At 63.0% G+C, this 27,360-nt stretch overlaps 2 protein-coding genes across 2 annotated transcripts; one reads left to right on the top strand and one right to left on the bottom strand.

The window, feature by feature from the left end:
- Positions 1-116: 116 nt before the first annotated feature.
- Positions 117-12,830, bottom strand: FOXRED1 (FAD dependent oxidoreductase domain containing 1). The gene is made up of 11 exons (XM_054176014.1): positions 12,694-12,830; positions 11,334-11,491; positions 9,299-9,540; positions 9,088-9,198; positions 8,875-8,993; positions 8,677-8,771; positions 8,098-8,199; positions 7,948-8,021; positions 7,708-7,856; positions 4,934-5,063; positions 117-476 (listed from the first exon to the last, which is right to left on the bottom strand). Exons 1-11 carry the CDS (start codon positions 12,828-12,830, stop codon positions 117-119), a joined length of 1,677 nt encoding a protein of 558 aa, XP_054031989.1.
- SRPRA (SRP receptor subunit alpha) lies at positions 12,763-27,241 on the top strand. The gene is made up of 14 exons (XM_054176052.1): positions 12,763-12,954; positions 13,918-14,001; positions 16,510-16,673; positions 16,766-16,926; positions 17,032-17,185; positions 18,396-18,549; positions 18,705-18,811; positions 18,961-19,082; positions 20,883-20,969; positions 21,052-21,224; positions 22,073-22,286; positions 23,164-23,327; positions 24,280-24,378; positions 27,099-27,241. Exons 1-14 carry the CDS (start codon positions 12,829-12,831, stop codon positions 27,225-27,227), a joined length of 1,938 nt encoding a protein of 645 aa, XP_054032027.1. The 5' UTR covers positions 12,763-12,828; the 3' UTR covers positions 27,228-27,241.
- Positions 27,242-27,360: the final 119 nt, after the last annotated feature.

Here is a 27,360-nt window from a genome sequence, read left to right as displayed (position 1 = left end):
CCAGCCCCCCAGCAGTCCCCCCGCGCCTCCTCCCGGCGGTGTCCCCGGTGAGAGCGCGGCGGTGCGGGCGGTGCGGGCGGTGCGGGCGGTGCGGGCGGTGCGGGCGGTGCGGGCGGTCAGACGACGCCGTCCTCCCGCAGGCGGCTGCCGTCGAGCAGGCGCTGGCAGCCCAGCCGCGCCAGGTCCAGGCTCTCGTAGCGGCCGCGCAGCAGCAGCTCGGCCAGCGCCCGGCCGGCGGCGGGGGCGTGCTGCAGGCCGTGCCCGCTGAACCCCGCGGCCACGAAGAAGTTCTCCAGCCGGGGGTGCGGGCCCAGCACCCCGTTCTGGTCGAAGCAGTTGTAGTCGTAGTAGCCCGCCCAGGAGCTGCGGGGCCGCAGGGCGGCGAAGGCTGGGACCCGGGCGGCCAGCAGCGGCCACAGCCGCTCCGGGAAGAAGCTGTGGTCCACAGAGAGGTCGCCGGGGTCTGGCTCCTCGTCCTGGGGGGCAGGGTTGGGAGGGGCTCGGATGAGGAGTTGGAAGGGGAGGTTGTTTTTAAACAACCAAAGAAAGGGTTAAATAATAAGGGATGCAATAATAAGGGGCTAAGGAATACATTAATAGTACTTGTATTTATGATACATTAATTACCTATCAACTACCTCCTACTTAATTGCCTATAAATCACCTATTACTCATACTGCCTATCAATGAAGGGGTTAAGGAATACACTGAAAGGGTCACAGCAATGATTTGGGAGGGGGGAAATATGTAAATGAAGGGGAGAAATAGTAAGGAGTTAAGTAATAAGGGGTGAAATAATAAGGGGTCAACTAATAAGGGGTCAACTAATAAATCAAGGGGTCAACTAATAAGGGGTCAACTAATAAGGGGTCAACTAATAAATCAAGGGGTGAACTAATAAATCAAGGGGTCAACTAATAAGGGGTCAAGTAATAAATCAAGGGGTCAACTAATAAGGGGTCAACTAATAAGGGGTCAACTAATAAATCAAGGGGTGAACTAATAAATCAAGGGGTGAACTAATAAGGGGTCAACTAATAAGGGGTCAACTAATAAGGGGTCAACTAATAAATCAAGGGGTGAACTAATAAATCAAGGGGTGAACTAATAAATCAAGGGGTCAAGTAATAAGGGGTCAAGTAATAAGGGGTCAACTAATAAAGGGGTCAACTAATAAGGGGACAACTAATAAATCAAGGGGTCAACTAATAAGGGGTCAACTAATAAGGGGTCAACTAATCAAGGGGTCAACTAATAAATCAAGGGGTGAACTAATAAATCAAGGGGTCAACTAATAAGGGGTCAACTAATAAGGGGTCAACTAATAAGGGGTCAACTAATAAGGGGTCAAGTAATAAATCAAGGGGTCAAGTAATAAGGGGTCAACTAATCAAGGGGTCAACTAATCAAGGGGTTAAGTAATAAATCAAGGGGTCAACTAATAAGGGGTCAACTAATCAAGGGGTCAAGTAATCAAGGGGTCAACTAATAAGGGGTCAACTAATAAGGGGTCAACTAATAAATCAAGGGGTCAACTAATAAGGGGTAAACTAATCAAGGGGTCAACTAATCAAGGGGTCAAGTAATAAATCAAGGGGTCAAGTAATAAATCAAGGGGTCAACTGATAAGGGTGACCCCAGTAATGATTTGGGAGGGGTGTAAATATATAAATGAAGGGGAGAAATAATAAGGGGTCAACTAATAAGGGGTCACCTAATAAATTAAGGGGTCAACTAATAAACTGAAAGGCTCAAATAGTGATTTTGGGGTATAAATAATAACTGAAGGGATAATATAATAAGGAGTAAAGTAATTAAGGGGCTAAGTAATAAATCAAGGGGTCAAGTAATGAGGGGCTCAGTAATAAACTGAAAGGGTCAAATAGTGATTTGGGGGGGGGCAAAATAATAAAGGGTTAAATAATGAGGGGTTAAGTAATGAACTGGAAAGGTCAAAGAGTGGTTGGAGGGGTAAATAAGTAAATTAAGGGGTAAAATAATGGGTTAAATAATAAGCTGTTAAGTAATGAACTGAAAGGGTCAAAGAGTGATTTTGAGGGGTAAATAAGAGGTTAAAGAGTAAGGGGTTAAATAATAAGGGGGTCAAGTAATAAATTGGGATAAACAATTAACTGGAAGGCTCAAATAATGATTTGGGGGGGGGAATAATAAATTAAGGGGCAAAATAATAAGGGGTTAAGTAATAAATCAGGGGTTTAAGTGATAAATCAGGGGGTTCAGTAATAAATCAAGGGGTTCAGTGATAAATCAAGGGGTTCAGTGATAAATCAAGGGGTTCAGTGATAAACCAGGGGGTTCAGTGATAAAGTGAAAGGGTCAGATGGTGATTGGAGGGGTAAATGGTACATTAAGGGGTAAAAAATGAAGGGGTCAAGTAATAAATCCAGGGGTCAAGCAATAAACTGAAAGGCTCAAATAATGATTTGGGGGGGGGGGGGGGGTTAAATAATAAGGGGTGGAATAATAAAGGGTTAAATAAGAGGTTAAGTAATAAACTGAAAGGGTTGAATAATAATTTGGGAGGGGGGAAATAATGAAGGGTGAAATAATTGAGAGGTGAATAAAGGGTCTAATTATTGGGGGCTAATAAACTGGAAGGGTTAAATACTCAAGGAGGTTAGGTAATAAAGAGGTCAATAAAGGGTGAAATTGCTGGGGGGTGTTAATAAACTGAAAGGGTTAAGTAGTTGAGAGGTTAAATAATAAGGGGTTGAATAAATTGAAAGGGTCAGATAAGTTGAAAGGGTCAGATAGGGATTGGGGGTTCAGTAATAAACTCGAAGGGTCAAATAGTAACTGGGGGGCTCAAATGATAAGGGGTTAAATAATGAGAGGATTAATGATTTGGGGGGGTTAAATAAATTCAGGGGATAAGTAATAAACTGAAAGGGTGAATTAATGAGTTGGGGGTTAATAAAGGGGTTAAATAGTAAAGGGGTTAAATAGTAAAGGGGTTAAATAATAAACTGGAAGGGTCAGTAATTGGGGGGTTACATAATTAATGGGTTAGATTAATAAGCTGAAAGAGTTTAATGCTTGGAGGTTAAATAATAAGGGGTTAAATAACAAACTGAAAGGGTCAAGTAGTAATTGAGGGGGTTGAATAATTAAAGGGTTAAGTAATGAAGGGTTGAATAATTAAGGGGGTTGAATAATTAGGGGGTTAAGTAATGAGGGGTTAAATAATTAAGGGGGGTGAATAATTAAGGAATTAATGAAGAGTTAAATGATTAAGGGGATTGAGTAATTAGGGGTTAAGTAATGAAGGGTTAAATGATTAAGGGGGTTGAATAATGAAGCAATTAAGTAATGAAGGGTTAAGTGATTAAGGGGGTTGAATAATTAGGGGTTAAGTAATGAAGGGTTAAATAATTAAGGGGTAAAGTAATGAAGGGTTAAATGATTAAGGGTGTTGAATAATTAGGGGGTTAAGTAATGAAGGGTTAAATGATTAAGGGGTAAGTAATGAAGGATTGAATAATTAAGGGGGTTGAATAATTAAGGGGTAAAGTAATGAAGGGTTAAATAATTAAGGGGGTTGAATAATTAAGGGGTAAAGTAATGAAGGGTTAAATGATTAAGGGCGTTGAATAATTAGGGGTTAAGTAATGAAGGGTTAAATGATTAAGGAGGTTGAATAATTAAGGAGTAAAGTAATGAAGGGTCAAATAATTAAGGGGGTTGAATAATTAGGGGTTAAGTAATGAAGGGTTAAATGATTAAGGGCGTTGAATAATTAGGGGTTAAGTAATGAAGGGTTAAATGATTAAGGAGGTTGAATAATTAAGGAGTAAAGTAATGAAGGGTCAAATAATTAAGGGGGTTGAATAATTAGGGGTTAAGTAATGAAGGGTTAAATGATTAAGGGTGTTGAATAATTAGGGGTTTAAGTAATGAGGGGTTAAATAATTAAGGGGTAAGTAATGAAGGATTGAATAATTAAGGTTGAATAATTAAGGGGTTACGGAATGATGGGTTAATTAAGGGGTTGAATAATTAAGGGGTTAAGTAATGAAGGGTTAAATAATTGAGGGGGTTGAATAATTAAGGAGTAAAGTAATGAAGGGTCAAATAATTAAGGGGGTTGAATAATTAGGGGTTAAGTAATGAAGGGTTAAATGATTAAGGGTGTTGAATAATTAGGGGTTTAAGTAATGAGGGGTTAAATAATTAAGGGGTAAGTAATGAAGGATTGAATAATTAAGGTTGAATAATTAAGGGGTTACGGAATGATGGGTTAATTAAGGGGTTGAATAATTAAGGGGTTAAGTAATGAAGGGTTAAATAATTGAGGGGGTTGAATAATTAAGGAGTTAAGTAATGAAGGGTTAAATGATTAAGGGGGTTGAATAATTAGGGGTTAAGTAATGAAGGGTTAAATAATTAAGGAGTTAAGTAATGAAGGGTTAAATGATTAAGGGTGTTGAATAATTAGGGGTTAAGTAATGAAGGGTTAAATAATTAAGGAGTTAAGTAATGAAGGGTTAAATGATTAAGGGGGTTGAATAATTAAGGGGTTAAGTAATGAAGGGTTGAATAATTAAGGGGTTAAACTGAAAGAGTCCAATAATGAGTGGGGGTTGAATAATAAAGGAGTTAATAAAGGAGTTAAATAATTAAGAGGTTAACTACTAAAGGGGTTAACTAATAAACTGGAAGGGTCAAATAGTAATTGAAGGGGATAAGTAATGAAGAGGTTTAATAGATGAAGGGGTTAAGGGATAAACTGAAAGGGTTAAATAATCACTCGGGGGTGAAACAGTAAATCAGGGAGGGGGTAAATGACGTTGGAAGGGTTAAGTAATGCATGAGGAGGGAGATAATACATTGAGAGGGGTTAAGTAATAAATTAGGGGGATTAAATGATACATTTTGGGGGTAAATAAGGCAGGGGACCCCCCTGGGGGCTCACCTCAGTGGGGCTCATGCCACCGATGTAGTTGCCAGCGATGCCCTCCCGGCGGAAATAGGCTCCGGAGGTGTCGATGAGGAAGGGGCAGGAGAGGCCGGGGCCGTCGGGGCAGTGCCAGGAGAACACATACCTGGGGGGGTCCCAGGGGGCACCCCCAAAACGTGTAAGGGGAAGGGTGCACCCCCCCCCCACACACACACTCTGCTAAATGGAGGGGAATAGGGATGGGGGGGTTGTGCCCACTGAAAAATGGCACTGAAGGGCTGGGTGTCACACTGGAGGTGGGTGCTGGGATGTGACACCCCCAGCTGTGACCCCCTCAAAACAAAGCAGCAAGGGGGGCAGCCCTACCTAAGCCTCCCCTGGCACTATCTCAGGCCATTGCCTCTTGTCCTGTTCCTTGGGAGCAGAGCCCAAGCCCCACCTGGCTCCAGCCTCCTTGCAGGGAGCTGCAGAGAGCAAGGAGGTCTCCCTCAGCCTCCTCTGCTCCAGGCTGAACACAGTCTCACAGAATCACCAAGGTTGGAAGAGACCTCAAAGATCATCAAGTCCAACCTGGCACCACAGACCTCATGACTAGGCCATGGCACCAAGTGCCACGTCCAATCCCCTCTTGAACCCCTCCAGGGACCCCCAGCTCCCTCAGCTGCTCCTCCCCAGCCCTCTTCCCCAGACCCTTCCCCAGCTTCCTTGCCCTTCCCTGGCCCTGCTGCAGCCTCTCAAGGTGCTGCTGGGAGCCAGCAGCCCATAGCTGAAGGCAGCACTCCAGGGGTGGCCTCAGCAGTGCCCAGCCCAGGGGCACAATCCCTGCCCTGCTCCTGCTGCCCACAGCATTGCTGCTGCAGGCCAGGCTGCTGGTGGCCTTCTTGCCCAGCTGGGCACCCCCTGGCTCATCTTCAGGCACTGTCAGCCAAGGTCAACTCTAAGCTCACCTAATCCAAGCCCCTGCAGGGAGCAGGGACATCTCTAACTGCAGCAGGCTGCTCTGAGCCTTGTTGAGCCTGACCTTGAGTGTCTCCAGGGATGAAGCCTCAAGCACCTCCCTGGGCAGCCTGTCCCAGGGTCTCCCCATCCTCCCTGTGCAGAACTTTCTCCTGGTGTCCAACCTAACTCTGCCCTGCTCCAGTTCCAAGCCATTGCCCCTGGTCCTATCCCCTTCTTCCCCCATTGCCTCTTCTGAACAGTCCCTCCCCAGCTCTGCTGGAGCCCTTCAGGTACTGGGAGGTTGCTCTGAGGTCTGCCTGGAGCCTTCTCCTCTGCAGGCTGCACAGCCCCAGCTCCCTCAGCCTGTGCCCACAGCAGAGCTGCTGCAGCCTCTGATCATCTTTGTGGCCTCCTCTGGAGCCTCTCCAGCAGCTCCAGGTCCCTCTGGTGTTGAGGGCTCCAGAGCTGGCCCCAGCCCTGCAGGTGAGGTCTTCCCAGAGCAGAGCAGAGGGGCAGGATCCTCTCTCCAGCTCTGGCCACACTGCTCTGGATGCAGCCCAGGCTGCCCTTGGCCTCCTGTGCTGCCAGTGCCCATTGCTGGCTCCTGCCCAGCTGCTCCCCCCCAGCACCCCCAAGGCCTTCCCTGCAGGGCTGCTCTCACAAGCTGTCCTTTGCCCCCCAAGCACAGCCAAAGCTCTGTGCCCAGCCAGGCCCTTCCCTGCCAGCTCAGCTCCAGGCACATGGGACCTGTCCCTCTGCCTTTTGGACTTCCCCTGAGCAAGGTCCAACCTCCCTGCACTCCCTGCACCTCCAAGGCTGCCTGCCAAGGCACTTTGCCTCCCATGCTGCCAAGCAGGCCCAGGTCTGCCCTTGTGCCCAGGTGGCACTGCTGGCCCGTCCCCACTCACAGCTCTGCCATTTCCTGAGCGCTGTGTGGAAGCTGTTGGGGACCCCCCCAGCTAAACCAAAGCATCAAGGGGTTCACCCCTCCAGCCCTGAAGCTGTTGGGGGGACCCCAGCTGAACCAAAGCACCAAGGGGTTCACCCCTCCAGCCCTGAAGCTGTTGGGGTGCCCCCAGCTGAACCAAAGCACCAAGGGGTTCATCCCTCCAGCCCTGAAGCTGTTGGGGGGACCCCAGCTGAACCAAAGCATCCAGGGGTTCACCCCTCCAGCCCTGAAGCTGTTGGGGGGACCCCAGCTGAACCAAAGCATCCAGGGGTTCACCCCTCCAGCCCTGAAGCTGTTGGGGGGACCCCAGCTGAACCAAAGCACCAAGGGGTTCACCCCTCCAGCCCTGAAGATGAGAGATGGGTGCTAGGATGTGACCCCCTCCAACTATGGCACCCCAAAACCAGACACTGACAGGTTCCCCCAGCCTGATGGAGGGTTGGTGGGTGCCAGGATGTGCCCCCCCACACTGTGGCACCCCAAACCCAGCACCAAGGGGTTCCCCCAGCCTGATGGAGGGTTGGTGGGTGCCAGGATGTGCCCCCCCACACTGTGGCACCCCAAACTCAGCACTGAGGGGTTCCCTCAGCCTGAGGGAGGGTTGGTGGGTGCCAGGATGTGCCCCCCACATTGTGGCACCCCAAGCCCAGCACTGAGGGGTTCCCCCAGCCTGAGGGAGGGTTGGTGGCTGCAGGATGTGCCCCCCCACACTGTGGCACCCCAAACTCAGCACCGAGGGGTTCCCTCAGCCTGAGGGAGGGTTGGTGGGTGCCAGGATGTGCCCCCCCCACACTGTGGCACCCCAAACCCAGCACCGAGGGGCTCACCCCCAGCCTTGAGGACAGATGGTGGGTGCTGGGATGTGCCCCCCAGCCCGTGACAGCCCCACCCCCCCGCTCACCTCTTCCTGGGCTGGATGGGCAGGGGGGGCTGCCGCAGCTCCCGGGGCAGCCCTGCCTGCTCCAGCAGCTGCCCGGCCCAGGCGCCCGCGGCGTTCACCACGATGGAGCAAGCCACGGGCTGGTACTCCAGGCTGTCCCGCGTGTGGATCTGGGGGGGGACACACAGAGGACCCTGGGGGGGTCAGGGGCACTCGTGGGGACCCCCCCCCCCCCGGGGTGGGGGCCAGGCGAGCGCTCACGTGGATGTATTTGATGCGTGCGGACGTCGGCGGCGGTCCCCCCGGCGGCACGTCCCTGGCTGAGGTGACAAAGCCTTCAGGGGGGGTGAGCTGGGGGGCCCTGGGGGCTGTGGGGTGGGGGCCACAGCGGGGTACCTGCCCCCTCCTCACCTCGCACCTCCCCGCAGCAGCTGTGGACCCCCAGGGAGGTGGCTTTGCGGCGGAAGGCGTTGAGCAGGGTCCAGGGATCGAACCAACCTTCATCCTCCAGACCTGGGGGCGAGCAGAGAGTCACCCCCAGAGCCTACCCCCAGAGCAGCCCCCCCAGAGCCTCCCCCCAGAGCAGCCCCCCAGAGCCTCCCCCCAGAGCACAGCTGGCAGCCAGGAGTCACCCACGGGGGGTGGGAGGAGGATGAAAATGGGACTGAGGATGTGGATGGAGATGGGGGCGAGGAGGATGAGGAGGGTGGAGATGGGAGTGAAGAAGGGAACAGGGATGGGGATGAGGCAGAAGGATGAGGATGGGGAGGAGAAGGAGGACAGGGATGAAGATGGAGGGGGAGATGGGAATGAAGAGGAGAATGGGGGGAGGAGGAGGAGAAGCATGGGGATGAAGATGAGGTGGGTAACAGGGATGAAGATGAGGGTGGCAATAATGATGGGGAGGAGACTGAGAATGGGGATGAGGATAGGGATGAAGGGTTGGATGGGGGTGAGTGCTGAGGGGGGGTCCCCACACCACCCCCATACCATAGGAGGCCACAGCCACCCCCTCCGTGTTGATCCAGGGGAACCTCTCCTTCAGCTGGGCTGGGGACAGCAGTGCCACTTGTGCCCCTTCCTCCCTGGGGACAGCAGCAGGCAGAGGGAGGGTCAGGTTGAGACCCTCCCCTCCCCCCCGCGCCAAACCACCCCACCCCGAGCGGGGGGGCTCTGCGCGTCCCCCACCTCTGGAGCCGGACGGTGGCCTCCAGCCTGGCAGCAGCTTCCGTGGGGGCCAGGAAGAGGTACCCCGAGGGCTGGAACTGGATGTCGATGGGGGGCTCGTTGGGCACCCCGAGGTACTCCTGGGGGGGGGGGGGGAAGGGGCACGGCGGTGAGCGGGGCCGGCGCCCCCCGGCGCGGGCGAGCCCCCGGCGCCCCCCGGCGAGCGGCACTGACGTCGATGCGGCGCAGGAAGGCGGCGGCGAATCGCGACATGCGGATGTTCTCTGGCAGCGAGAACTGCTGCCGGATGCCCCCCGCCGACAGCACCGTGGAGGCCTGCGAGTACTGCGGGAGCGGAGCCCCCTCCCCAGCGTCAGCCGGGCTGCCGGCAGGGGCAGCCCCCCGGGGCGGCGGCCCGGCCCGGCCCGGCGCGGGGGTCTCTCACCGTGGGGTCCCTCTCCACCACCAGCACCCTCATGCCGTGCCGCTGCCCCTCCAGCGCCTTCAGCCAGTACGCCACGGACCAGCCCAGCACGCCGCCCCCCACCACCACCACGTCGGCTTCCTCGGGGGGGTGGGGGCCTGGGGAGCCCCCCGGGGGCGTCCAGTCCCCCCAGCCCCCCGGCTTCAACGCCGGCATCTGATCCTTCAGGGTCTGACCCAGGCGCTCCAGACCCTGTCCCAGCTCTGGGGGGATATTGGGGGGCGGGGGGGCTGCCAGCGCTGCTCCCTCCCAGGCCTGGCAGCCCCCCCCAGCAGGATCCCTCAGGACCTCCCCAGTCACCACTGAGGGCTCCCCACACTGAGGGCTCCCCAGCATCCTCTGTGACCCCTGGTTTGGCTCCAGACCCTGTCCCAGCTCTGGGGGGATATTGAGGGGGGGTGGGGGGCTGCCAGCGCTGCTCCCTCCCAGGCCTGGCAGCCCCCCCCAGCAGGATCCCTCAGGACCTCCCCAGTCACCATTGAGGGCTCCCCAGCATCCTCTGTGACCCCTGGTTTGGCTCCAGACCCTGTCCCAGCTCTGGGGGGATATTGAGGGGGAGTGGGGGTGGGGGGCTGCCAGCGCTGCTCCCTCCCAGGCCTGGCAGCCCCCCCCAGCAGGATCCCTCAGGACCTCCCCAGTCACCACTGAGGGCTCCCCAGCATCCTCTGTGACCCCTGGTTTGGCTCCAGACCCTGTCCCAGCTCTGGGGGGATACTGAGGGGGGGTGGGGGTGGGGGGCTGCCAGCGCTGCTCCCTCCCAGGCCTGGCAGCCCCCCCCAGCAGGATCCCTCAGGACCTCCCCAGTCACCACTGAGGGCTCCCCAGCATCCTCTGTGACCCCTGGTTTGGCTCCAGTTCTCCCAGTGCCTTCCCCGTGCCTCTCTGGGAGCCCTCCCAGGACCCCCCCCCAAGTCCTCTGGAATCCCCCAGGAATCTCTGGGACTCCTCCAGGGCCTCTGGGATCACCACCAGTCCCTCCTGGGTGCCCCCAAGATCTCCCTCTGGGCCCTGGGACATGAACCCCCAGACCCCTGGGACTTCCCTGACCCCTGCTCCAGTTTCCCCTGGACCCTCCCCAGTACTCTCAAGGACCCTCAGCCCACCCTCCCCCCCCGGCTCCCCAGGGCACCCCTCTGCCCCACCCCCGATTCCCCTCTGAGAACTCCCCCACTTCCCAGGGACCCACTCCAGCGCCTCTGGAACCCTCTACGACCCCCTCCCCCCCATCCATACACCCTCTCCTCATTCCCACCCATGCCCCCTTTCCCATGGTGACCCCCAACGTTCCCTGTGACCCCCCAAATCCTCACAGAAAGCCTCATTCCCCCTCTGGGTCCCCCAGTGACTCCCCTCAATAACCCCCATGACCCCCCCCACAAATCCCCATAGGCACCCCCACGCACATGACCCCCTGGGACCTCCAAATGCCCCCTGGGACCCCCCCAAATCCTCACAGGCACCCCCATTGCACCCCAAATCCACCCACTGACCCCCCTCAAGTCCCCCCTACTTCCCTCCAGAATCCCCCAGTTCCCCCTGGACCCCCACAGATCCCCTTTCAATTCCCCTCAAGACCCCCCAACTCCCACAGTGACCCCCCCAGATTCCCACAGCCCCCCTCCCCCAATTCCCCCCAGTGCCCTCCAACACCCCCCATGACCCCAGATCCTCAGAGATCCCCCCCCGATTCCCCCAGCACCCCCAGACCACCCTCCCATTGCCCTCGGCACCCCCAGTTCTCGCCGTAACCCCCCCGATCCCGCCGGACCCCCATCTCCCCGGGACCCCTCCAACAGTGCCCTCGCCCCGCAGCGACCCCCAGAATTCCCACAGCACCCCTCCAATTCTTTCCCGTATCCTCCACCGCCCCCCGTGACCCCCAAATCCCCACAGAACCCCCCCTAGTACCCCAAAAATCCCTCTCGCCCTCCAAGGACCCCCGGTGACCCCCAACCCCCGCCCGGGGGCTCCGAGGAACCCCCACTCCGCCTCTCACCGCGGAAGATGTCGGCGCGGAGCGGGACTGAGGCGCGGAGGGCCCGGCCAGGAGCCCCCCGAGGGGGCAGGGACCCCCATAGGGAGCCCCCCGGGGGGACCCCGGCTCTGGCCCTCCCGAGAAGGCTCCGAACGTGCCCCGGGCGCAGCATGCCGCGGCTGGACACGCCCCCAGAGGCCTGGACACGCCCCCAGAGGCCTGGACACGCCCCCAGAGGCCTGGACACGCCCCCAGAGGCCTGGACACGTCCCCGGATGTCTGGCCACACCCACCCCCGGTCGTGACCACGCCCACTCGCGGACCCGCTGCGTGGGAGGGGCTGGAAGGGACCTCTGGAGCTCCCCCAGCCCAAGCCCTGCCAGAGCAGGGCACCCAGGGCAGGGCTCACAGAACACATCCAGGAGGTTGGAAAGGCTCCAGAGCAGACTCCACAACCTCTCTGGGCAGCCTGCCCCAGGCTCTGGCAGCCTCACAGGGACAAAGTTTCCCTCCTGTGCCCCTGGCACCTCCTCTGCTCCAGCTTGCCCCCAGTGCCCCTTGTGCTGTGCTTGGCCAGCCCTGAGCAGAGCCTGGCTCCAGCCCTGCACAGCTTGATCCCCAGCACTGAGGGCAGCCCTCAGGCTGCTCTGCTCCCAGCTCCCAGCCCCAGCTGCCTCAGCTGTGCTCACAGGAGAGGTTCCACTGCCTGCAGCAGCTCTGTGCCTCTGCCCTGGACTCTCTCAAACAATTCCCTGAGGTCCTGCTGGAGCTGAGGGGCTCAGAGCTGGACACAAGGTTCCAGCTGTGGCCTCAGCAGGGCAGAGCAGAGGGGCAGGAGAACCTCTCTGACCCACTCCCCACAGCCCTTCTCCTGCAGCCCAGGATGCCAAGAAGGCCAATTCTTGCCCACCAGGGCACACTGCTGGCTCAGGGGCATCCCTCTGACCACCTTTCCCCTGCACTGCTCTCCAGCAGCTCAGTCCCCAACCTCTCCTGCTCCATGTGGTTGTCCTTCCCCAGCTGCCAGACTCTCCCCTGCCCTTGTTGGATTCCCTTCCCTTTCTCCCCCCCAGCTCTGCAGCCTGTGCAGGCCTGGCTGAATGGCAGCACAGCCTGAGGGCTGTCCCCACTGCTCCCAGTTTGGTGTCACCAGCAACCTGCCTGGCAGTGCCCTCTGTGCCCTCAGCCAGGTCTCTGATGAAGATCCTGCACAGCTCTGCTCCCAGCACCAACCCCTGAGGGCCTCCACTGGACCCAGCCGCCGCCTCCCCCTCCCCCTCCTCTCCCCCCCCCGCCCCCTCCTCTCCCCCCCCGCCCCCTCCTCTCCCCCCCCGCCCCCTCCTCTCCCCCCCCGCCCTCTCCCCTCCCCATCTCTCATAACCTGCCCCGCGTCCCCATTCGCCCGCCGCCGCCCCGCCCCTCTTCCGCCCCCTCGGCCAATGGGCGGCGACTTCCGGCGGAAGCGCTGGGGGCAGTGCGACGTGTGCGCGGAGCCGGGCCCGGCGCCGCCGCCGCCATGCTCGACTTCTTCACTATCTTCAGCAAGGGCGGCCTCGTCCTCTGGTGCTTCCAGGGCGTCCGCGGGCCTGCCGCCGCCGCCACCGCGCCCGTCAACGCCCTCATCCGCTCCGTCCTCCTCCAGGTGCGGGCGGGGCGGCCGGGACCGGCGGCCTGAGGGAGGGGGGGACACAGGCAGACCGGCTGCCTGGGGGCTGGGGGAGGGCAGCTGGACTCATCTGTCTGGGAATTGGGGATGCCCCGGAACGCCTGGCGGGGGGAGGGGGCGGTTGGCATCGTCTGCTTGGGGAGGGAGGAACGGGCAGGACCATCTGGTGGGGGGATCTGGGCAGGACCATCTGTCTGAGGCGGGGGGCGCAGCTGGGAACAGCTGTCTGGGATCGGAGGTAGTTGGAAACATTGGGAACGGGGATATTTGGGAACATCTGTCTGGGAAGAGGGAGTAGTTTGGAACATCTGTCTGGGAACGAGGGTAGGTGGGAACATCTGGGAACGAGGGCAGCTTGGAACATCTGGGGAGGGAGGGCGGTTGGCAACATCTGTCTGGGAACGAGGGCACTTGGGAACGGGGGCAGCTGGGAACATCTGGCTGGGGAGGAAGCGACAGGCCAGACCATCTGCCTGAGGTAGGGGAGGCAGCTGGGAACATCTGCCTGCTGGGGCTGACAGGCACGCAGCTGAGGTAGGGAGGAGCAGTTGGGTCCATCCCTGTGGGGCTGTGGAACCATTCCCCTGGGGGGGGTAGGTGGCTGGGACAGGCTGTCAGAGCTGGGGGGCAGTTAGAGCCATCTAGTTGAGGAGGGAGCAGTCAGCACCATCTGCCTGAGGAAGAGGGGGTGGTGGGGACCACCTGCCTGGGGGGGCAGAGGATGGAGGGGACCATCTGCTGGGGGGGGCAGGGAGACATGGGGGGAGGAACTGACCCATTTTGGAGAGGCAGGATGGGACCACCTGCCCTGTGGGGTGGGCTTGAGCTCCTATAAGGGGTGCTGGACTGCTTTTTGGGGGAGAGGGGAGTGACTGGATGGGAGTGGGGGGTTGGTTGTTGCTGCTGGCACCCCCCCTGCTGATGGCTTCTCTCCCTTAGGAGCGGGGTGGCAACAACTCCTTCACCCATGAAGCCCTCACGCTCAAGTACAAGCTGGACAACCAGTTTGAGCTGGTGTTTGTGGTGAGTGACCTCCCCCAGCCCCCACAGGCACAGAGTGGGGGAGGCTGACCCCCAGGAATGGGCTCTTCATGCGTGGGTTGGGTGGGCAGGAGCCTGCCTGGTGCCCTGCCAGGGGCCGAGGCTCTCGGCAGCCTCCCGGGGAGCGGAGGGCGACGTGGCACAGAGGCTGTGCTGCCTGCACCTGGGAAGAGGAGCAGCAGCAGGGCCTCTGTGACCTCCAGAGGCTTTGGCTTGGCACCTTGGTTTCTTCCTACCTGTGCCAGCAGCTCCCAGCGTGGGTGAGGTGGGGCTGGCTCTGCCCTCGCCAGGACGCTGGCTGGTGGGGGTAGGGTGGTGCAGAGCTGGGCTCGGGGGCTGAGGGCTGACCCTGGTGCAGCCAGGCTGGTGGGCTGTGGTGGGTGGGTGTCTCTTGGTGTCTCTCAGTGGTGGTAGGGACTGACTTAGCCATCTGTGGCAGGATTAAATCTCATTAGCATCGTGGAGTTGATTGGAAAAGCTCTTGGAGCTCACCCAGTCCAACCCTTCTCTAACTGCCAACTCCATGTCCCACAGCTCCACATCCCTGTGGCCTCCCAGTGTCTCAGGGATGGGCATTCAGCCACCTCCCTAGGCCAGTCAGTCTTTGAGAACCCTTTCAGTGAAGAAGTTGCTTTTCATGTCCAACTTGAACCTCCCCTGGGGCAGCCTGAGGCCATTGCCTCTTGTCCTGTGCCTTGTTCCTTGGGAGCAGAGCCCAAGCCCCAGCTGGCTCCAGCCTCCTTGCAGGGAGCTGCAGAGAGCAAGGAGGTCTCCCTCAGCCTCCTCTGCTCCAGCCTCACCACCCCCAGCTCCCTCAGCTGCTCCTCCCCAGCCCTCTTCCCCAGACCCTTCCCCAGCTTCCTTGCCCTTCCCTGGCCCTGCTGCAGCCTCTCAAGGTGCTGCTGGGAGCCAGCAGCCCAGAGCTGAAGGCAGCACTCCAGGGGTGGCCTCAGCAGTGCCCAGCCCAGGGGCACAATCCCTGCCCTGCTCCTGCTGCCCACAGCATTGCTGCTGCAGGCCAGGCTGCTGGTGGCCTTCTTGCCCAGCTGGGCACCCCCTGGCTCCTCTGCAGCTGCTGGCACCCAGCACCCCCAGGGCCTTTGCTGCTGGGCCCTTTGCAGCCCCTCTGCCCCCAGCCTGGAGCCTTGCTGGGGTTGTGGTGAGCCAAGGGCAGGACCCAGCCCTTGGCCTTGTTGAGCCTCATGCCCTTGGCCTTGGCTGCTCCCTGCAGCCTGCCCAGGTCCCTCTGCAGAGCCTCCAACCCTGCAGCAGCTCAACACAGCCACCCAGCTCGGTGCCCCCTGCATGCTCCTGAGGCAGCCTCGATGCCCTCACCCAGGTCATCGATGGAGCCCTTGGAGAGCCCTGGGCCCAGCACTGAGCCCTGGGGACCCCCACTGTGAGCAGCTCCAGTAGATCTAACTCCCTTCCCCACCACCCTCTGGGCCTGCCCAGCAGCTGGGGTTTTTTTCCCTCCCAGCCCACCTCCATCCCTGTTCCTTTAGGGACCATTTTCCTGCTCTCCCCTTTCTTATCTCTGACCCCACACAGCCCCAGAGATAAGGGCAGAGCCATCCTGGCCCTTCCTGGCTTGGCTGCCACCTGCCTTTGTTTGTCACTGCTGCAGCTGGGACAGGTTTGGTTCTCCTTGTGAAGAGGATTTGAAAGGGGAGTGGGGATGGAAACAGCCTGAGGGCTGCTGAAGGTAGAGAGCTGCAGGTTAGAGAGGAGGTCCTGAGCCCAGGGGGAAGCTCTTCCTCTGCCCCCTGCCTGGGGGGGAAGCTCTTGCTCTGTTGCCCCCTGCCTGGGGGGGAAGCTCTTGCTCTGTTGCCCCCTGCCTGGGGGGGAAGCTCTTGCTCTGTTGCCCCCTGCCTGGGGGGGAAGCTCTTGCTCTGTTGCCCCCTGCCTGGGGGGGAAGCTCTTGCTCTGTTGCCCCCTGCCTGGGGGGGAAGCTCTTGCTCTGTTGCCCCCTGCCTGGGGGGGAAGCTCTTGCTCTGTTGCCCCCTGCCTGGGGGGGAAGCTCTTGCTCTGTTGCCCCCTGCCTGGGGGGGAAGCTCTTGCTCTGTTGCCCCCTGCCTGGGGGGGAAGCTCTTGCTCTGTTGCCCCCTGCCTGGGGGGGAAGCTCTTGCTCTGTTGCCCCCTGCCTGGGGGGGAAGCTCTTGCTCTGTTGCCCCCTGCCTGGGGGGGAAGCTCTTGCTCTGTTGCCCCCTGCCTGGGGGGGAAGCTCTTCCTCTGTTGCCCCCTGCCTGGGGGGGAAGCTCTTCCTCTGTTGCCCCCTGCCTGGGGGGGAAGCTCTTCCTCTGTTGCTCCCTGCCTGGGGGGGAAGCTTCTCCTCTGTCCCTTTGCGGGGGGAAGCTTTTCCTCTGCCCTTTGAGGGGAGGAAGCTTTTCCTCTGCCCCCTGCCGGGGAAGCTTTTCCCTTCCTCACCTGCCAGGCCCTGCCCCCCCAGCCCTCCCCCCCAGCCCGCCCCCAGCCCGCCCTGCCTTGCAGGTGGGCTTCCAGAAGATCCTGACGCTGACCTACGTGGACAAGCTGATCGACGACGTGCACAGGGAGTTCCGCGACAAGTACCGCACGGAGTTCCAGCAGAAGGGAGCCCTGGGGCTGCTGCAGGGCACCTTCGACTTCAGGGAGGACTTCCTGCGCCTCCTCCGGTACCGGCCCCGCCCCGCCGCCGCCCCGCCCCGCCGCCGCCCCTCCCCCCCGGCCCGGCGGCGGCCGAGGCTGAGGGCTGCCCTCCCCCCAGGGCCGCGGAGGAGAGCAGCAGAGTGCGACCCCCCACGGTGATGAAGACGTTTGAGCAGTCTCTGAAGTCGCAGAAGACTGTCAAGTGTATGATAGAGACCCGAGGGGAGAAACCAAAGGAGAAGGCCAGGAGCAAGAAGAGCAAAGGCTCCAGGAAGGAGGGTGGGTGTGGGGAGGGGGCACAGGAGGTGTCCCGGGGCCCGGCCGGCGCTGTCCCCAGCAGCCAGGCCCTGCTCTGGGCTCACCTGGGGCCTCTCTCTCTCTCAGGAGCTGAGGCTGTCGCAGCCCCTGGGAAGGCCTCTGCAGGTGAGAAGCAGCCCCCAGCAGCTGGGGACAAGGAGGAGCTGACCAAGGATGAAATCCTGCAGAAGAACCGGGAGGAGTTCTTCAGGAGGCACAAGAAGGCTGCGGAGAAATCCAGGTACCCACAGCCACCCCCCCAGAGCTGCTCCTCCTGCTGCCCCTCAGCCATGGCTGACTCTCCTTCTGGTGACCCCCAGGGACAGGCAGACCTGCACTGTGCTTTCCCTTCACTTATATCCTTGTGTGCTGGGAAGAAGGTCCTGGAGGGGTACCAGAGCTTGATCCCTGCCCTGGCAGACCCAGAAACCCAACTTGGGCCTTGGAGAGTCCAAATCTGCTTTTGACAGAAGCCCAGCAGGGTGGGGGCTGGAAAACAGCCAGCCCAGGCCCTGCCCCAGCAGGGCACCCCCAGCAGCCTGCCCAGGGGCACAGTGCCCAGGGGGGGTTGGAAGCTCTCCACACCAGGACACTCCACAACCTCTCTGGGCAGCCTGCTCCAGGCCTCCAGCAGCCTCCCAACAAACAACTTTCTCCTCCTCTTCCCCTCCAACCTCCTGGGCTCCACTCTCTGCCCACTGCCCCTTGGCCTGGCCCTGGGCACCACTCAGCAGAGGCTGGCCCCAGCCTCTTGCCCCCCAGGGGCCCTTCAGCTCTTGCTGAGCATTGCTGAGCATTGCTCTGGGGCTGCTCTGCTGCAGGCTCTCAGCCCCAGGGCTCTCAGCCTTGGCTCCTGCCAGAGCTGCTCCAGGCCCCTCAGCAGCTTCCCAGCCTCCCCTGCCCTCTCTCCAGCACTTCTCTGGCCCTCTGCCCCTGGGCAGCACACAACTGCCCCCAGGGCTCCAGAGGTGGCCTCAGCAGGGCAGGGCAGAGGGGCAGCACAACCTCCCTTGCCCTGCTGCTGCCCACACTCTTCTCCATGCCCCCAGCACAGCCTTGGCCTTCTTGGCCCCCAGGCCACCTTGCTGCTGCTGGCCAACTCCTTGGCCCCCAGCACTGCCAGCTGCTTCTGCTTGCAGCTGCTTGCCAGCAGCTTCCCCCTGCCCTGTGCTGCTGCAGGAGGTTGTTCCTGCCCAGGGCCAGGATCCTGCCCTTGCCCTGCTGCAGCTCCATGCTGTTCCTCTCCTCCAGCTCTCTGGGCTGCCAAGGGACACCAACACCTGGCTTTAGGCAAGGGCTCCAAGCTCAGAGCAGGCAGACTCAGCTCTCACCATCACCTCAGTTTCTGCCTTCTGCAGTCTGTGCTGCTCACTGCCAGCTCCCAAGGGGCTGTGGCCATGGCTGTGGCTTCCCTGCACTGAGCAGAGCCTGCTCCTGCTCTTCTGTTTCAGCAAATCTCCCAAGCCTGAGGCCCAGAAGGAGAAGGGGAAGAAGCCCAGGGTGTGGGACCTGGGCAACTCCAATGCCAAAGTTCTGGATTACAGCAACTCTGCCACCAACGGCAGCGCCGAGGCCGCGCCGGCCGAGGACTTCGACCGCGCCACCGTGAGTGGGAGCCCACGGCCGCCTGGGCCCTTGCCTCTGGCAGCAGCTGGGCAGGGCCTGGGCTCCACAGCTGGCTCAGGTGCTGCCTGGCAGTGGCCTGTGCAGGATACTTTCTCCAGCTGACTCCCAGGCTGTGACTTTTTGCCCCCTGCCAGGCGCTGGGGGATCAGAACCGGGAGCCCGGCCGCCTCTACGACCTGGAGTATGAGAGTGAGGATGAAGCTGAGGAGGAGAAGGTCGCTCAGAACCCTTCCAAGCCCAGGTTAGAGGCTCCTGCAGCTCCTTCCTGTCTCTCCTGGGGCTCTCCTTCCAGTCTAACCAGTAACATGGCTGGGACAAACTGGGCTTGTGGTGGGCTCTGACTGCATCTGGCTTCTCCTGCCTGAAGGTAGCTGCTCTGCTTCTCCACAGTGCAAAGAAGGGAGGGGGCCTGGGGGGCATGTTTGGCATGCTGAAGGGCCTGGTGGGCTCCAAGAGCTTGACCAGGGAGGACATGGACCCCGTTCTGGAGAAGATGAAGGATCACTTGATTGGTAGGTCTGGCTCTGCTCTGAGCTGCTTGGCTTGAGGGGGCTCCTGGAGCAGGGCCTGGGGTAGGGGAGGCAGCTGGGGGTGGGGGAGTAATGGCAGGTGGATGGCAGCCAAGAGGTCAGGGGGCAGTGGCAGTTGGGGGGGCAGCCGGGGGGTGGGGGGGCAGCAGCAATCATGTGGGGCAGCCAGGGGGTGGGGGTGCAGCCAGGGGATGGGGGGGCAGTGGCGGTTGCGGGGGGCACCAGGGGGTGGGGGGGCAGTGGTGGTTGCGGGGGGCAGCGGCAGGTGGAAGGGCAGCCAGGGGGTGGGGGGGCAGTGGTGATTGTGGGGGGCAGTGGCGGTTGCGGGGGGCAGCGGGGGGTGGGGGGGCAGTGGTGGTTGCGGGGGGTGGGGGTGCAGCCAGGGGGTTGGGGGCAGTGGCGGTTGTGGGGGGCAGCGGGGGGTGGGGGTGCAGCCAGGGGGTTGGGGGCAGTGGCGGTTGCGGGGGGCAGCGGGGGGTGGGGGTGCAGCCAGGGCGTGGGGGGCAGTGGCGGTTGCGGGGGGCAGTGGCGGTTGTGGGGGGCAGCGGGGGGTGGGGGTGCAGCCAGGGGGTGGGGGGCAGTGGCGGTTGCGGGGGGCAGCGGGGGGTGGGGGTGCAGCCAGGGGGTGGGGGGCAGTGGCGGTTGTGGGGGGCAGTGGCGGTTGCGGGGGGCAGCGGGGGGTGGGGGTGCAGCCAGGGGGTGGGGGGCAGTGGCGGTTGCGGGGGGCAGCGGCAGGTGGGAAGGGCAGCCAGGGGGTGGGGGGCAGTGGCAGGTGGGAGGGCAGCTGGGGGGTGGGAGTGCAGCCAGGGGGTGGGGGGCAGCCGGGGGGTGGGGGTGCAGCCAGGGCGTGGGGGGCAGTGGCGGTTGGGGGGGGCAGCGGGGGGTGGGGGTGCAGCCGGGGGGTGGGGTGCAGCCAGGGGGTGGAGGGCAGTGGCGGTTGCGGGGGGCAGCGGCAGGTGGGAGGGCAGCCGGGGGGTGGGGGTGCAGCCAGGGGGTGGGGGGCAGCGGCGGGTGGGGGGCAGCCGGGGGGTGGGGGGCAGCGGGGGGTGGGGGTGCAGCCAGGGGGTGGGGGGCAGTGGCGGTTGCGGGGGGCAGCGGCGGGTGGGGGACAGCCGGGGGGTGGGGGTGCAGCCAGGGGGTGGGGGGCAGTGGCGGTTGTGGGGGGCAGCGGCAGGTGGGGGTGCAGCCGGGGGGTGGGGTGCAGCCAGGGGGTGGGGGGCAGTGGCAGTTGTGGGGGGCAGCAGGGGGTGGGAGGGCAGCCAGGGGGTGGGGGTGCAGCTGGGGGGTGGGGGTGCAGCCAGGGGGTGGGGGGCAGTGGTGGTTGTGGGGGGCAGCGGCAGATGGGAGGGCAGCCGGGGGGTGGGGGTGCAGCCGGGGGGTGGGGGTGCAGCCAGGGGGTGGGGGGGCAGCCGGGGGGTGGGGGTGCAGCCAGGGGGTGGGGGGCAGTGGCGGTTGCGGGGGGCAGCGGCAGGTGGGAAGGGCAGCCGGGGGGTGGGGGTGCAGCCAGGGGGTGGGGGTGCAGCCAGGGGGTGGGGGGGCAGCCAGGGGGTGGGGGGCAGTGGCAGGTGGAAGGGCAGCCGGGGGGTGGGGGTGCAGCCAGGGGGTGGGGGGGCAGCCGTGGTTCGAGCTGCTCTTGCCCAGAGGAGCTGCGGTGGGTTCCTGCCTCAGCTCTGGGCTCGTCCATCCACATGGGGCCGAGGGCCTGGTCGGGTGGGGGTCCTGCACGGTGACTCCTCCCTGCCCGGCTGCTGCTGGGTAACCCCCGCCCCCTGCCCCCCGAAGCCAAGAACGTGGCAGCGGAGATCGCGCTGCAGCTCTGCGAGTCGGTGGCCAAGAAGCTGGAAGGGAAGGTCATGGGAACCTTCACCAGTAAGTGCCCCCCCGCTGCCCCCCTGCCTGCGGCCCGGGCTGCCGGGGCGCCCCCCAAGCGCTTCCCTCCGCTCCTCCCCAGCGGTGACCTCGACGGTGAAGCAGGCCCTGCAGGAGGCCCTGGTGCAGATCCTGCAGCCGCAGCGCCGCGTGGACGTGCTGCGCGACGTGCTGGAGGCGCGGCGGCGCCGCCGGCCCTACGTCGTCACCTTCTGCGGTGTCAACGGCGTCGGCAAGTCCACCAACCTGGCCAAGGTGCGGGCCCTGCCCCGGGCCGGGGCTGCCGAGGGCGTGGGGCACGGCGCCGCGGGGCAGCGAAGCCAAACTGGAGGTGGGGAGGCTCAGATGGGATGTTGGGAAGAAGTTCTTCCCCCACCAGCAGCAGAACAGGAGGACACAGCCTCAAGCTGCGCCAGGGGGAGGTTTAGGCTTGGTCTGAGTGAGAAGCTCTTCCCAGACAGAGAGATTGCCCCTGGGATGTGCTGCCCAGGGAGGGGATGGGGTCTGTGTCCCTGGAGGTGTTTAAGCAAAGCCTGGGCGAGGCACTCAGTGCCATGCTCTGGTTAGGGTTGGCTGATTGGTTGGACTTGGTGATCTTGGAGGCCTCTTCCAGCCTGGCTGATTCTGTGAGGGTGGTGAGAGACTGGCCCAGGCTGCCCAGGGAGGTGGCGGAGTCCCCATCCCTGGAGGTGTTTCAAAGCCAAACTGAGAGCTGTGTGCAGGAGAGGTTAGGGGATGGTTGGACTCAGTGATCCTGAGGCCTCTTCCCAGCAGGTGATCCTGTGATCTGCAGGAGAACCCAAAGGCAGCAAACAAGTTCTGTGTTGGATCCCTGGGGGATGGAGCAGAACTGGAAGTGGGGAGGTTGAGGTTGGCTGTGAGGAAGAAGTTGTTGCCCAGGAGGGTGGTGAGAGCCTGGCACAGGCTGCCCAGGGAGGTGGTGGAAGCCTCCTGCCTGGAGGTGTTTGCAGCCAGGCTGGAGGTGGCTGTGAGCAACCTGCTGCGGTGTGAGGTGTCCCTGCCCATGGCAGGGGGCTGGGGCTGGCTGAGCCTCGAGGTCCCTTCCAGCCCTGGCAGTTCCCTGCTCTCCCTGGCCCCTGCAGATCTCCTTCTGGCTGATCGAGAATGGCTTCAGTGTGCTGATCGCAGCCTGCGACACCTTCCGGGCGGGGGCGGTGGAGCAGCTGCGCACACACACGCGGCGCCTGCTGGCCCTGCACCCGCCGCAGAGCCACGGCGGCAGGACCATGGTGCAGCTCTACGAGAAGGGCTACGGCAAGGACGCCGCCGGCATCGCCATGGAGGCCATCGCCTACGGTGGGTGGGGGCCGGGGCGGGGGCTGGGCTGCACCGGCCAGGGGGAGCTGCTTGCCTCATGCTGCCTCCGTGTGTCAGTATCTACAGGGCGAGTGCCCAGGGGCTGGAGCCAGGCTCTGCTGGGTGCTGCATTCAGTTTGGGGCTCTCCAGTTTAAGAGGGACAGGGAGAGAGTCCAGTGGAGGGCTACAAGGATGAGTAGGTGAGGAGAGGCTGAGGGCCCTGGGGCTGCTCAGGCTGCAGAGGAGAAGGCTGAGAGGGATCTGAGCAATGTCTCTCAAGAGCTGAGGGCTGGGGGTCAGGAGGGAGGGCACAGGGCCAGGCTCTGCTCAGCTGCACCCTGGCATAGGCCAAGGAGCAAGGGATGGAAACTGCAGCCCAGGAGGTTGCAGCTCAGCAGGAGGAGGAACTTCTGCCCTGGGAGGCTCCCAGAGGCCTGGAGCAGGCTGCCCAGAGAGGTTGTGGAGTCTCCTTCCCTGGAGCCTTCCCATCCTTGGCTGGATGTGTTCCTGGGTGACCTGGGCTGGACTTTGTGCTGCTGCTCTGGCAGGGGCTTGGACTGGAAGATCCCTTTGGGTCCCTTCCAACCTCTGACATCCTCTGATCCAATGCCAGCATAAGGGGCAGTGGTGGAAGCTGAGGCAGAGGAAGTGCCATGGGAACAGGAAGAAGAATTATTTCCCTGTGAGGGTGACAGAGGCCTGGAGCAGGCTGCCTGGGGGGGCTGTGGAGCTGTCTCTGGAGATGCTCAAGCTCCACCTGGGTGTGTTGCTGTGTGACCTGCTCTAGGTCCTGCTCAGGCAGGGGTTGGGTTGGTCTGGATGATCTCTCGGGGTCCCTTCCAGCCCCTAACACTCTGTGCCCCTGTGCCTGCCCAGCTCGCAACCAGGGCTTCGAGGTGGTGCTGGTGGACACCGCTGGCCGCATGCAGGACAACGCTCCCCTGATGGCCGCGCTGGCCAAGCTCATCGCCGTCAACGCCCCGGACCTGGTGCTCTTCGTGGGGGAAGCGCTGGTGGGGAACGAGGCTGTGGACCAGCTGGTGAGCACCCAGCCCAGGGGGCCTGGAGGGTATGGGGAGGGGGAGCCTCAGTTCTGTTGGGTTTGTGGGTTCCAGCTGCTGAGATTCCCCCTGCAGGGCTGGGGCAGCTCTGGAGCCCACGGCACAGGCAGGCAGCTGGGGCAGCAGGGCCAGAGGAGGCCACAGCAGTGCTGGAAGCCCTCTGCTGGGAGCCAGGCTGAGAGAGTTGGCCTTGGGCAGCCTGCAGAGGAGAAGGCTCCAGGGACACCTTCTGGTGGCCTCCCAGCACCTGAAGCAAGCTGGGGACAGAGGTTGGAGCAGGGCCTGCTGGGCCAGGCCAAGGGGGGATGGTTGGGAAGGCAAAGAGGGAGCTTGAGAGGGGAGAGAGTTGGCCTTGGGCAGCCTGCTGAGGAGAAGGCTCCAGGGACACCTTCTGGTGGCCTCTCAGCACCTGAAGCAAGCTGGGCACAGAGGTTGGAGCAGGGCCTGCTGGGCCAGGCCACGGGGGGATGGTTGGGAAGGCAAAGAGGGAGCTTGAGAGGGGAGAGAGTTGGCCTTGGGCAGCCTGCTGAGGAGAAGGCTCCAGGGACACCTTCCAGGGTTTGAAGGAGACTCCAGGAGAGCTGGGGAGGGACTTTGGACAAAGGCATGGAGTGACAGCCCAGGGCTGGTGGCATCAAAGTGGAAGAAGCTGGATTGAGATTGAACATTAGGAAGAAATTCTTCCCCCCAAGGGTGCTGACACTGGAACAGGTTGCCCAGGGAAGGTGTGGAGGCTCCAAGCCTGGAGGTGTCCCAGGCCAGGCTGGATGAGGCCCTGAGCAACCTGGGCCAGCGGGAGGTGTCCCTGCCCACGGCAGGGGCTTGGAACTGGATGAGCTTCGAGGTCCCTTCCAACCCAACCCCTTCCATGCTTCTCCACCTGGCCAGTGGCAGCACCACAACTGTCCCTGGGATCCATTGTCTCCCTCAGGTGAAGTTCAACAAGGCCTTGGCTGATCACTCCATGGCCCAGACCCCGCGGCTCATCGACGGCATCGTCCTCACCAAGTTCGACACCATCGACGACAAGGTGAGGAGCCCCGGGGGGAGCCTGCCGGGGCCTGGGGCGCTGCCGGGGCCTGGGGCGCTGCCATGCCCGGCCTGGGTGTCCCTGGCTGGGGGGTGTCCGTGGCTGAGGGGTGTCCGTGGCTGAGGGGTGTCGGTGCGGCTGGGGGGTGTCCGTGTGGCTGTGGTGGGGTCCGTGTGGTTGAGGGGTGTCTGTGTGGCCTGGGGGGGTCGGTGCGGCTGGGGGTGTCTGTGGCTGAGGGGTATCAGTGAGGCCAGGGGGGTCCATGTGGCTGGGGGGGGTTGGTGTGGCTGGGGGGTGGGGTCGGTGTGGCTGGGGGTGTCTGTAGCTGAGGGGTGTCGGTGTGGCTGGGGGGGGGTCGGCGTGGCTGGGGGGTGTCTGTGGCTGGGGTGGGGGTCGGTGTGGCTGGGGGGGGTCGGTGTGGCTGGGGGTGTCGGCATGGCTGCGGGGGTCCGCATGGCTGAGGTGTGTCAGTGTGGCTGGGGGGGGTCGGTGTGGCTGGGGGGGGGTCGGTGTGGCTGGGGGGTGTCAGTGTGGCCGGGGGGGGGGGTCGGTGCGGCTGGGGGGTGTCAGCATGGCCGGGGGGGGGTCGGTGCGGCTGGGGGGTGTCAGCATGGCCGGGGGGGGGTCGGTGCGGCTGGGGGGTGTCAGTGTGGCTGGGGGGGATCGGTGTGGCTGGGGGGTGTCAGCGTGGCCGGGGGGGGTCGTTGCGGCTGGGGGGGTCGGCGTGGCCGGGGGGGGTCGGCGTGGCCGGGGGGGGTCGGCGTGGCCGGGGGGGGTCGGCGTGGCTGGGGGGTGTCGGCGTGGCTGGGGGGTGTCGGCGTGGCTGGGGGGTGTCAGCGTGGCGGGGGGGGTGTCGGCGTGGCCGGGGGGGGTCGGTGCGGCTGGGGGGTGTCAGCGTGGCCAGGGGGGGGTCGGTGTGGCTGGGGGGTGTCAGCGTGGCCGGGGGGGGTCAGTGTGGCTGGGGGGTGTCAGCGTGGCCGGGGGGGGTCAGTGTGGCTGGGGGGTGTCAAGCGTGGCCGGGGGGGGTCGGTGTGGCTGGGGGGTGTCAGCGTGGCCGGGGGGGGGTCGGTGTGGCTGGGGGGTGTCAGCATGGCCGGGGGGGGGTCGGTGCGGCTGGGGGGTGTCAGCATGGCCGGGGGGGGGGTCGGTGCGGCTGGGGGGTGTCAGTGTGGCTGGGGGGGATCGGTGTGGCTGGGGGGTGTCAGCGTGGCCGGGGGGGGTCGTTGCGGCTGGGGGGGTCGGCGTGGCCGGGGGGGGGTCGGCGTGGCCGGGGGGGGTCGGCGTGGCCGGGGGGGGTCGGCGTGGCTGGGGGGTGTCGGCGTGGCTGGGGGGTGTCGGCGTGGCTGGGGGGTGTCAGCGTGGCTGGGGGGGTGTCGGCGTGGCCGGGGGGGGTCGGTGCGGCTGGGGGGTGTCAGCGTGGCCAGGGGGGGGTCGGTGTGGCTGGGGGGTGTCAGCGTGGCCGGGGGGGGTCAGTGTGGCTGGGGGGTGTCAAGCGTGGCCGGGGGGGGTCGGTGTGGCTGGGGGTGTCAGCGTGGCCGGGGGGGGGTCGGTGTGGCTGGGGGGTGCCAGCGTGGCCGGGGGGGGTCGGTGCGGCTGGGGGGTGTCAGTGTGGCCGGGGGGGGGTCGTTGCAGCTGGGGGGTGTCAGCGTGGCCAGGGGGGGTCGGTGCGGCTGGGGGTGTCAGCGTGGCCGGGGGGTGCCAGCGTGGCCGGGGGGGGTCGGTGCGGCTGGGGGGTGTCGGCGTGGCCGGGGGGGGTGTCAGCGTGGCTGGGGGGGGTCGGTGCGGCTGGGGGGTCAGTGTGGCCGGGGGGTGTCAGCGTGGCCGGGGGGGGGATCAGTGCGGCTGGGGGGTGTCGGCGTGGCCGGGGGGGGTGTCAGCGTGGCCGGGGGGGGGGTCGGTGTGGCTGGGGGTGTCAGCGTGGCCGGGGGGTGTCAGTGTGGCCGGGGGGGGGATCAGTGCGGCTGGGGGGTGTCGGCGTGGCCGGGGGGGGGTCGGTGTGGCTGGGGGTGCCAGCGTGGCCGGGGGGGGGTCGGTGTGGCTGGGGGGTGTCAGCGTGGCCGGGGGGGGGTTGGTGTGGCTGGGGGGTGTCAGCGTGGCTGGGGGGGTGTCGGTGCGGCTGGGGGGTGTCAGCGTGGCCGGGGGGGGGTTGGTGTGGCTGGGGGGTGTCAGCGTGGCCGGGGGGGGGTTGGTGTGGCTGGGGGGTGTCAGCGTGGCTGGGGGGGTGTCGGTGCGGCTGGGGGGTGTCAGCGTGGCAGGGGGGGATCGGTGTGGCTGGGGGGTGTCAGTGTGGCAGGGGGGGATCGGTGTGGCTGGGGGGTGTCGGCGTGGCCGGGGGGGGGGTCGTTGCGGCCGGGGGTGTCGGCGTGGCCGGGGGGGGGTCGGTGTGGCCGGGGGGGTGTCAGTGTGGCCAGGGGGGGTCGTTGCGGCTGGGGGTGTCAGCGTGGCCGGGGGGGGGTCGTTGCGGCCGGGGGGTGTCAGTGTGGCCGGGGGGGGTCGTTGCGGCTGGGGGGTGTCAGCGTGGCCGGGGGGGGGTCGTTGTGGCTGGGGGTGCCAGCGTGGCTGGGGGGGATCAGTGTGGCTGGGGGGTGTTGGCGTGGCCGGGGGGGGGTCGTTGCGGCTGGGGGTGTCGGCGTGGCCGGGGGGGGGTCGTTGCGGCCGGGGGGTGTCGGCGTGGCCGCGGGGTCCGCCCGCTGAGGGGGGCCGTGTGCCCTGCTCCGCAGGTGGGTGCTGCCATCTCCATGACCTACATCACGAGCAAGCCGATCGTCTTCGTGGGCACCGGGCAGACCTACTGCGACCTGCGCAGCCTCAACGCCAAGGCCGTGGTGGCCGCGCTGATGAAGGCCTAGAGCCGGCCTCGCCCCGCGGCAGAAGTTGCTTCCCCCAGCCCCACCTCCTCCCTCCCGGGGCGCAGAGCAGGGGCAGGGACGGGCGGCGCCGAGGAGCCACTGCTGGGGAGCGGTTCCGGTCCCCAGGAGAAAG

This window comes from Dryobates pubescens, chromosome 34 (genome assembly GCF_014839835.1).
Source record: "Dryobates pubescens isolate bDryPub1 chromosome 34, bDryPub1.pri, whole genome shotgun sequence".
Taxonomy (NCBI): domain Eukaryota; kingdom Metazoa; phylum Chordata; class Aves; order Piciformes; family Picidae; genus Dryobates; species Dryobates pubescens.
This window is presented reverse-complemented; position numbering and strand designations above follow the sequence as displayed.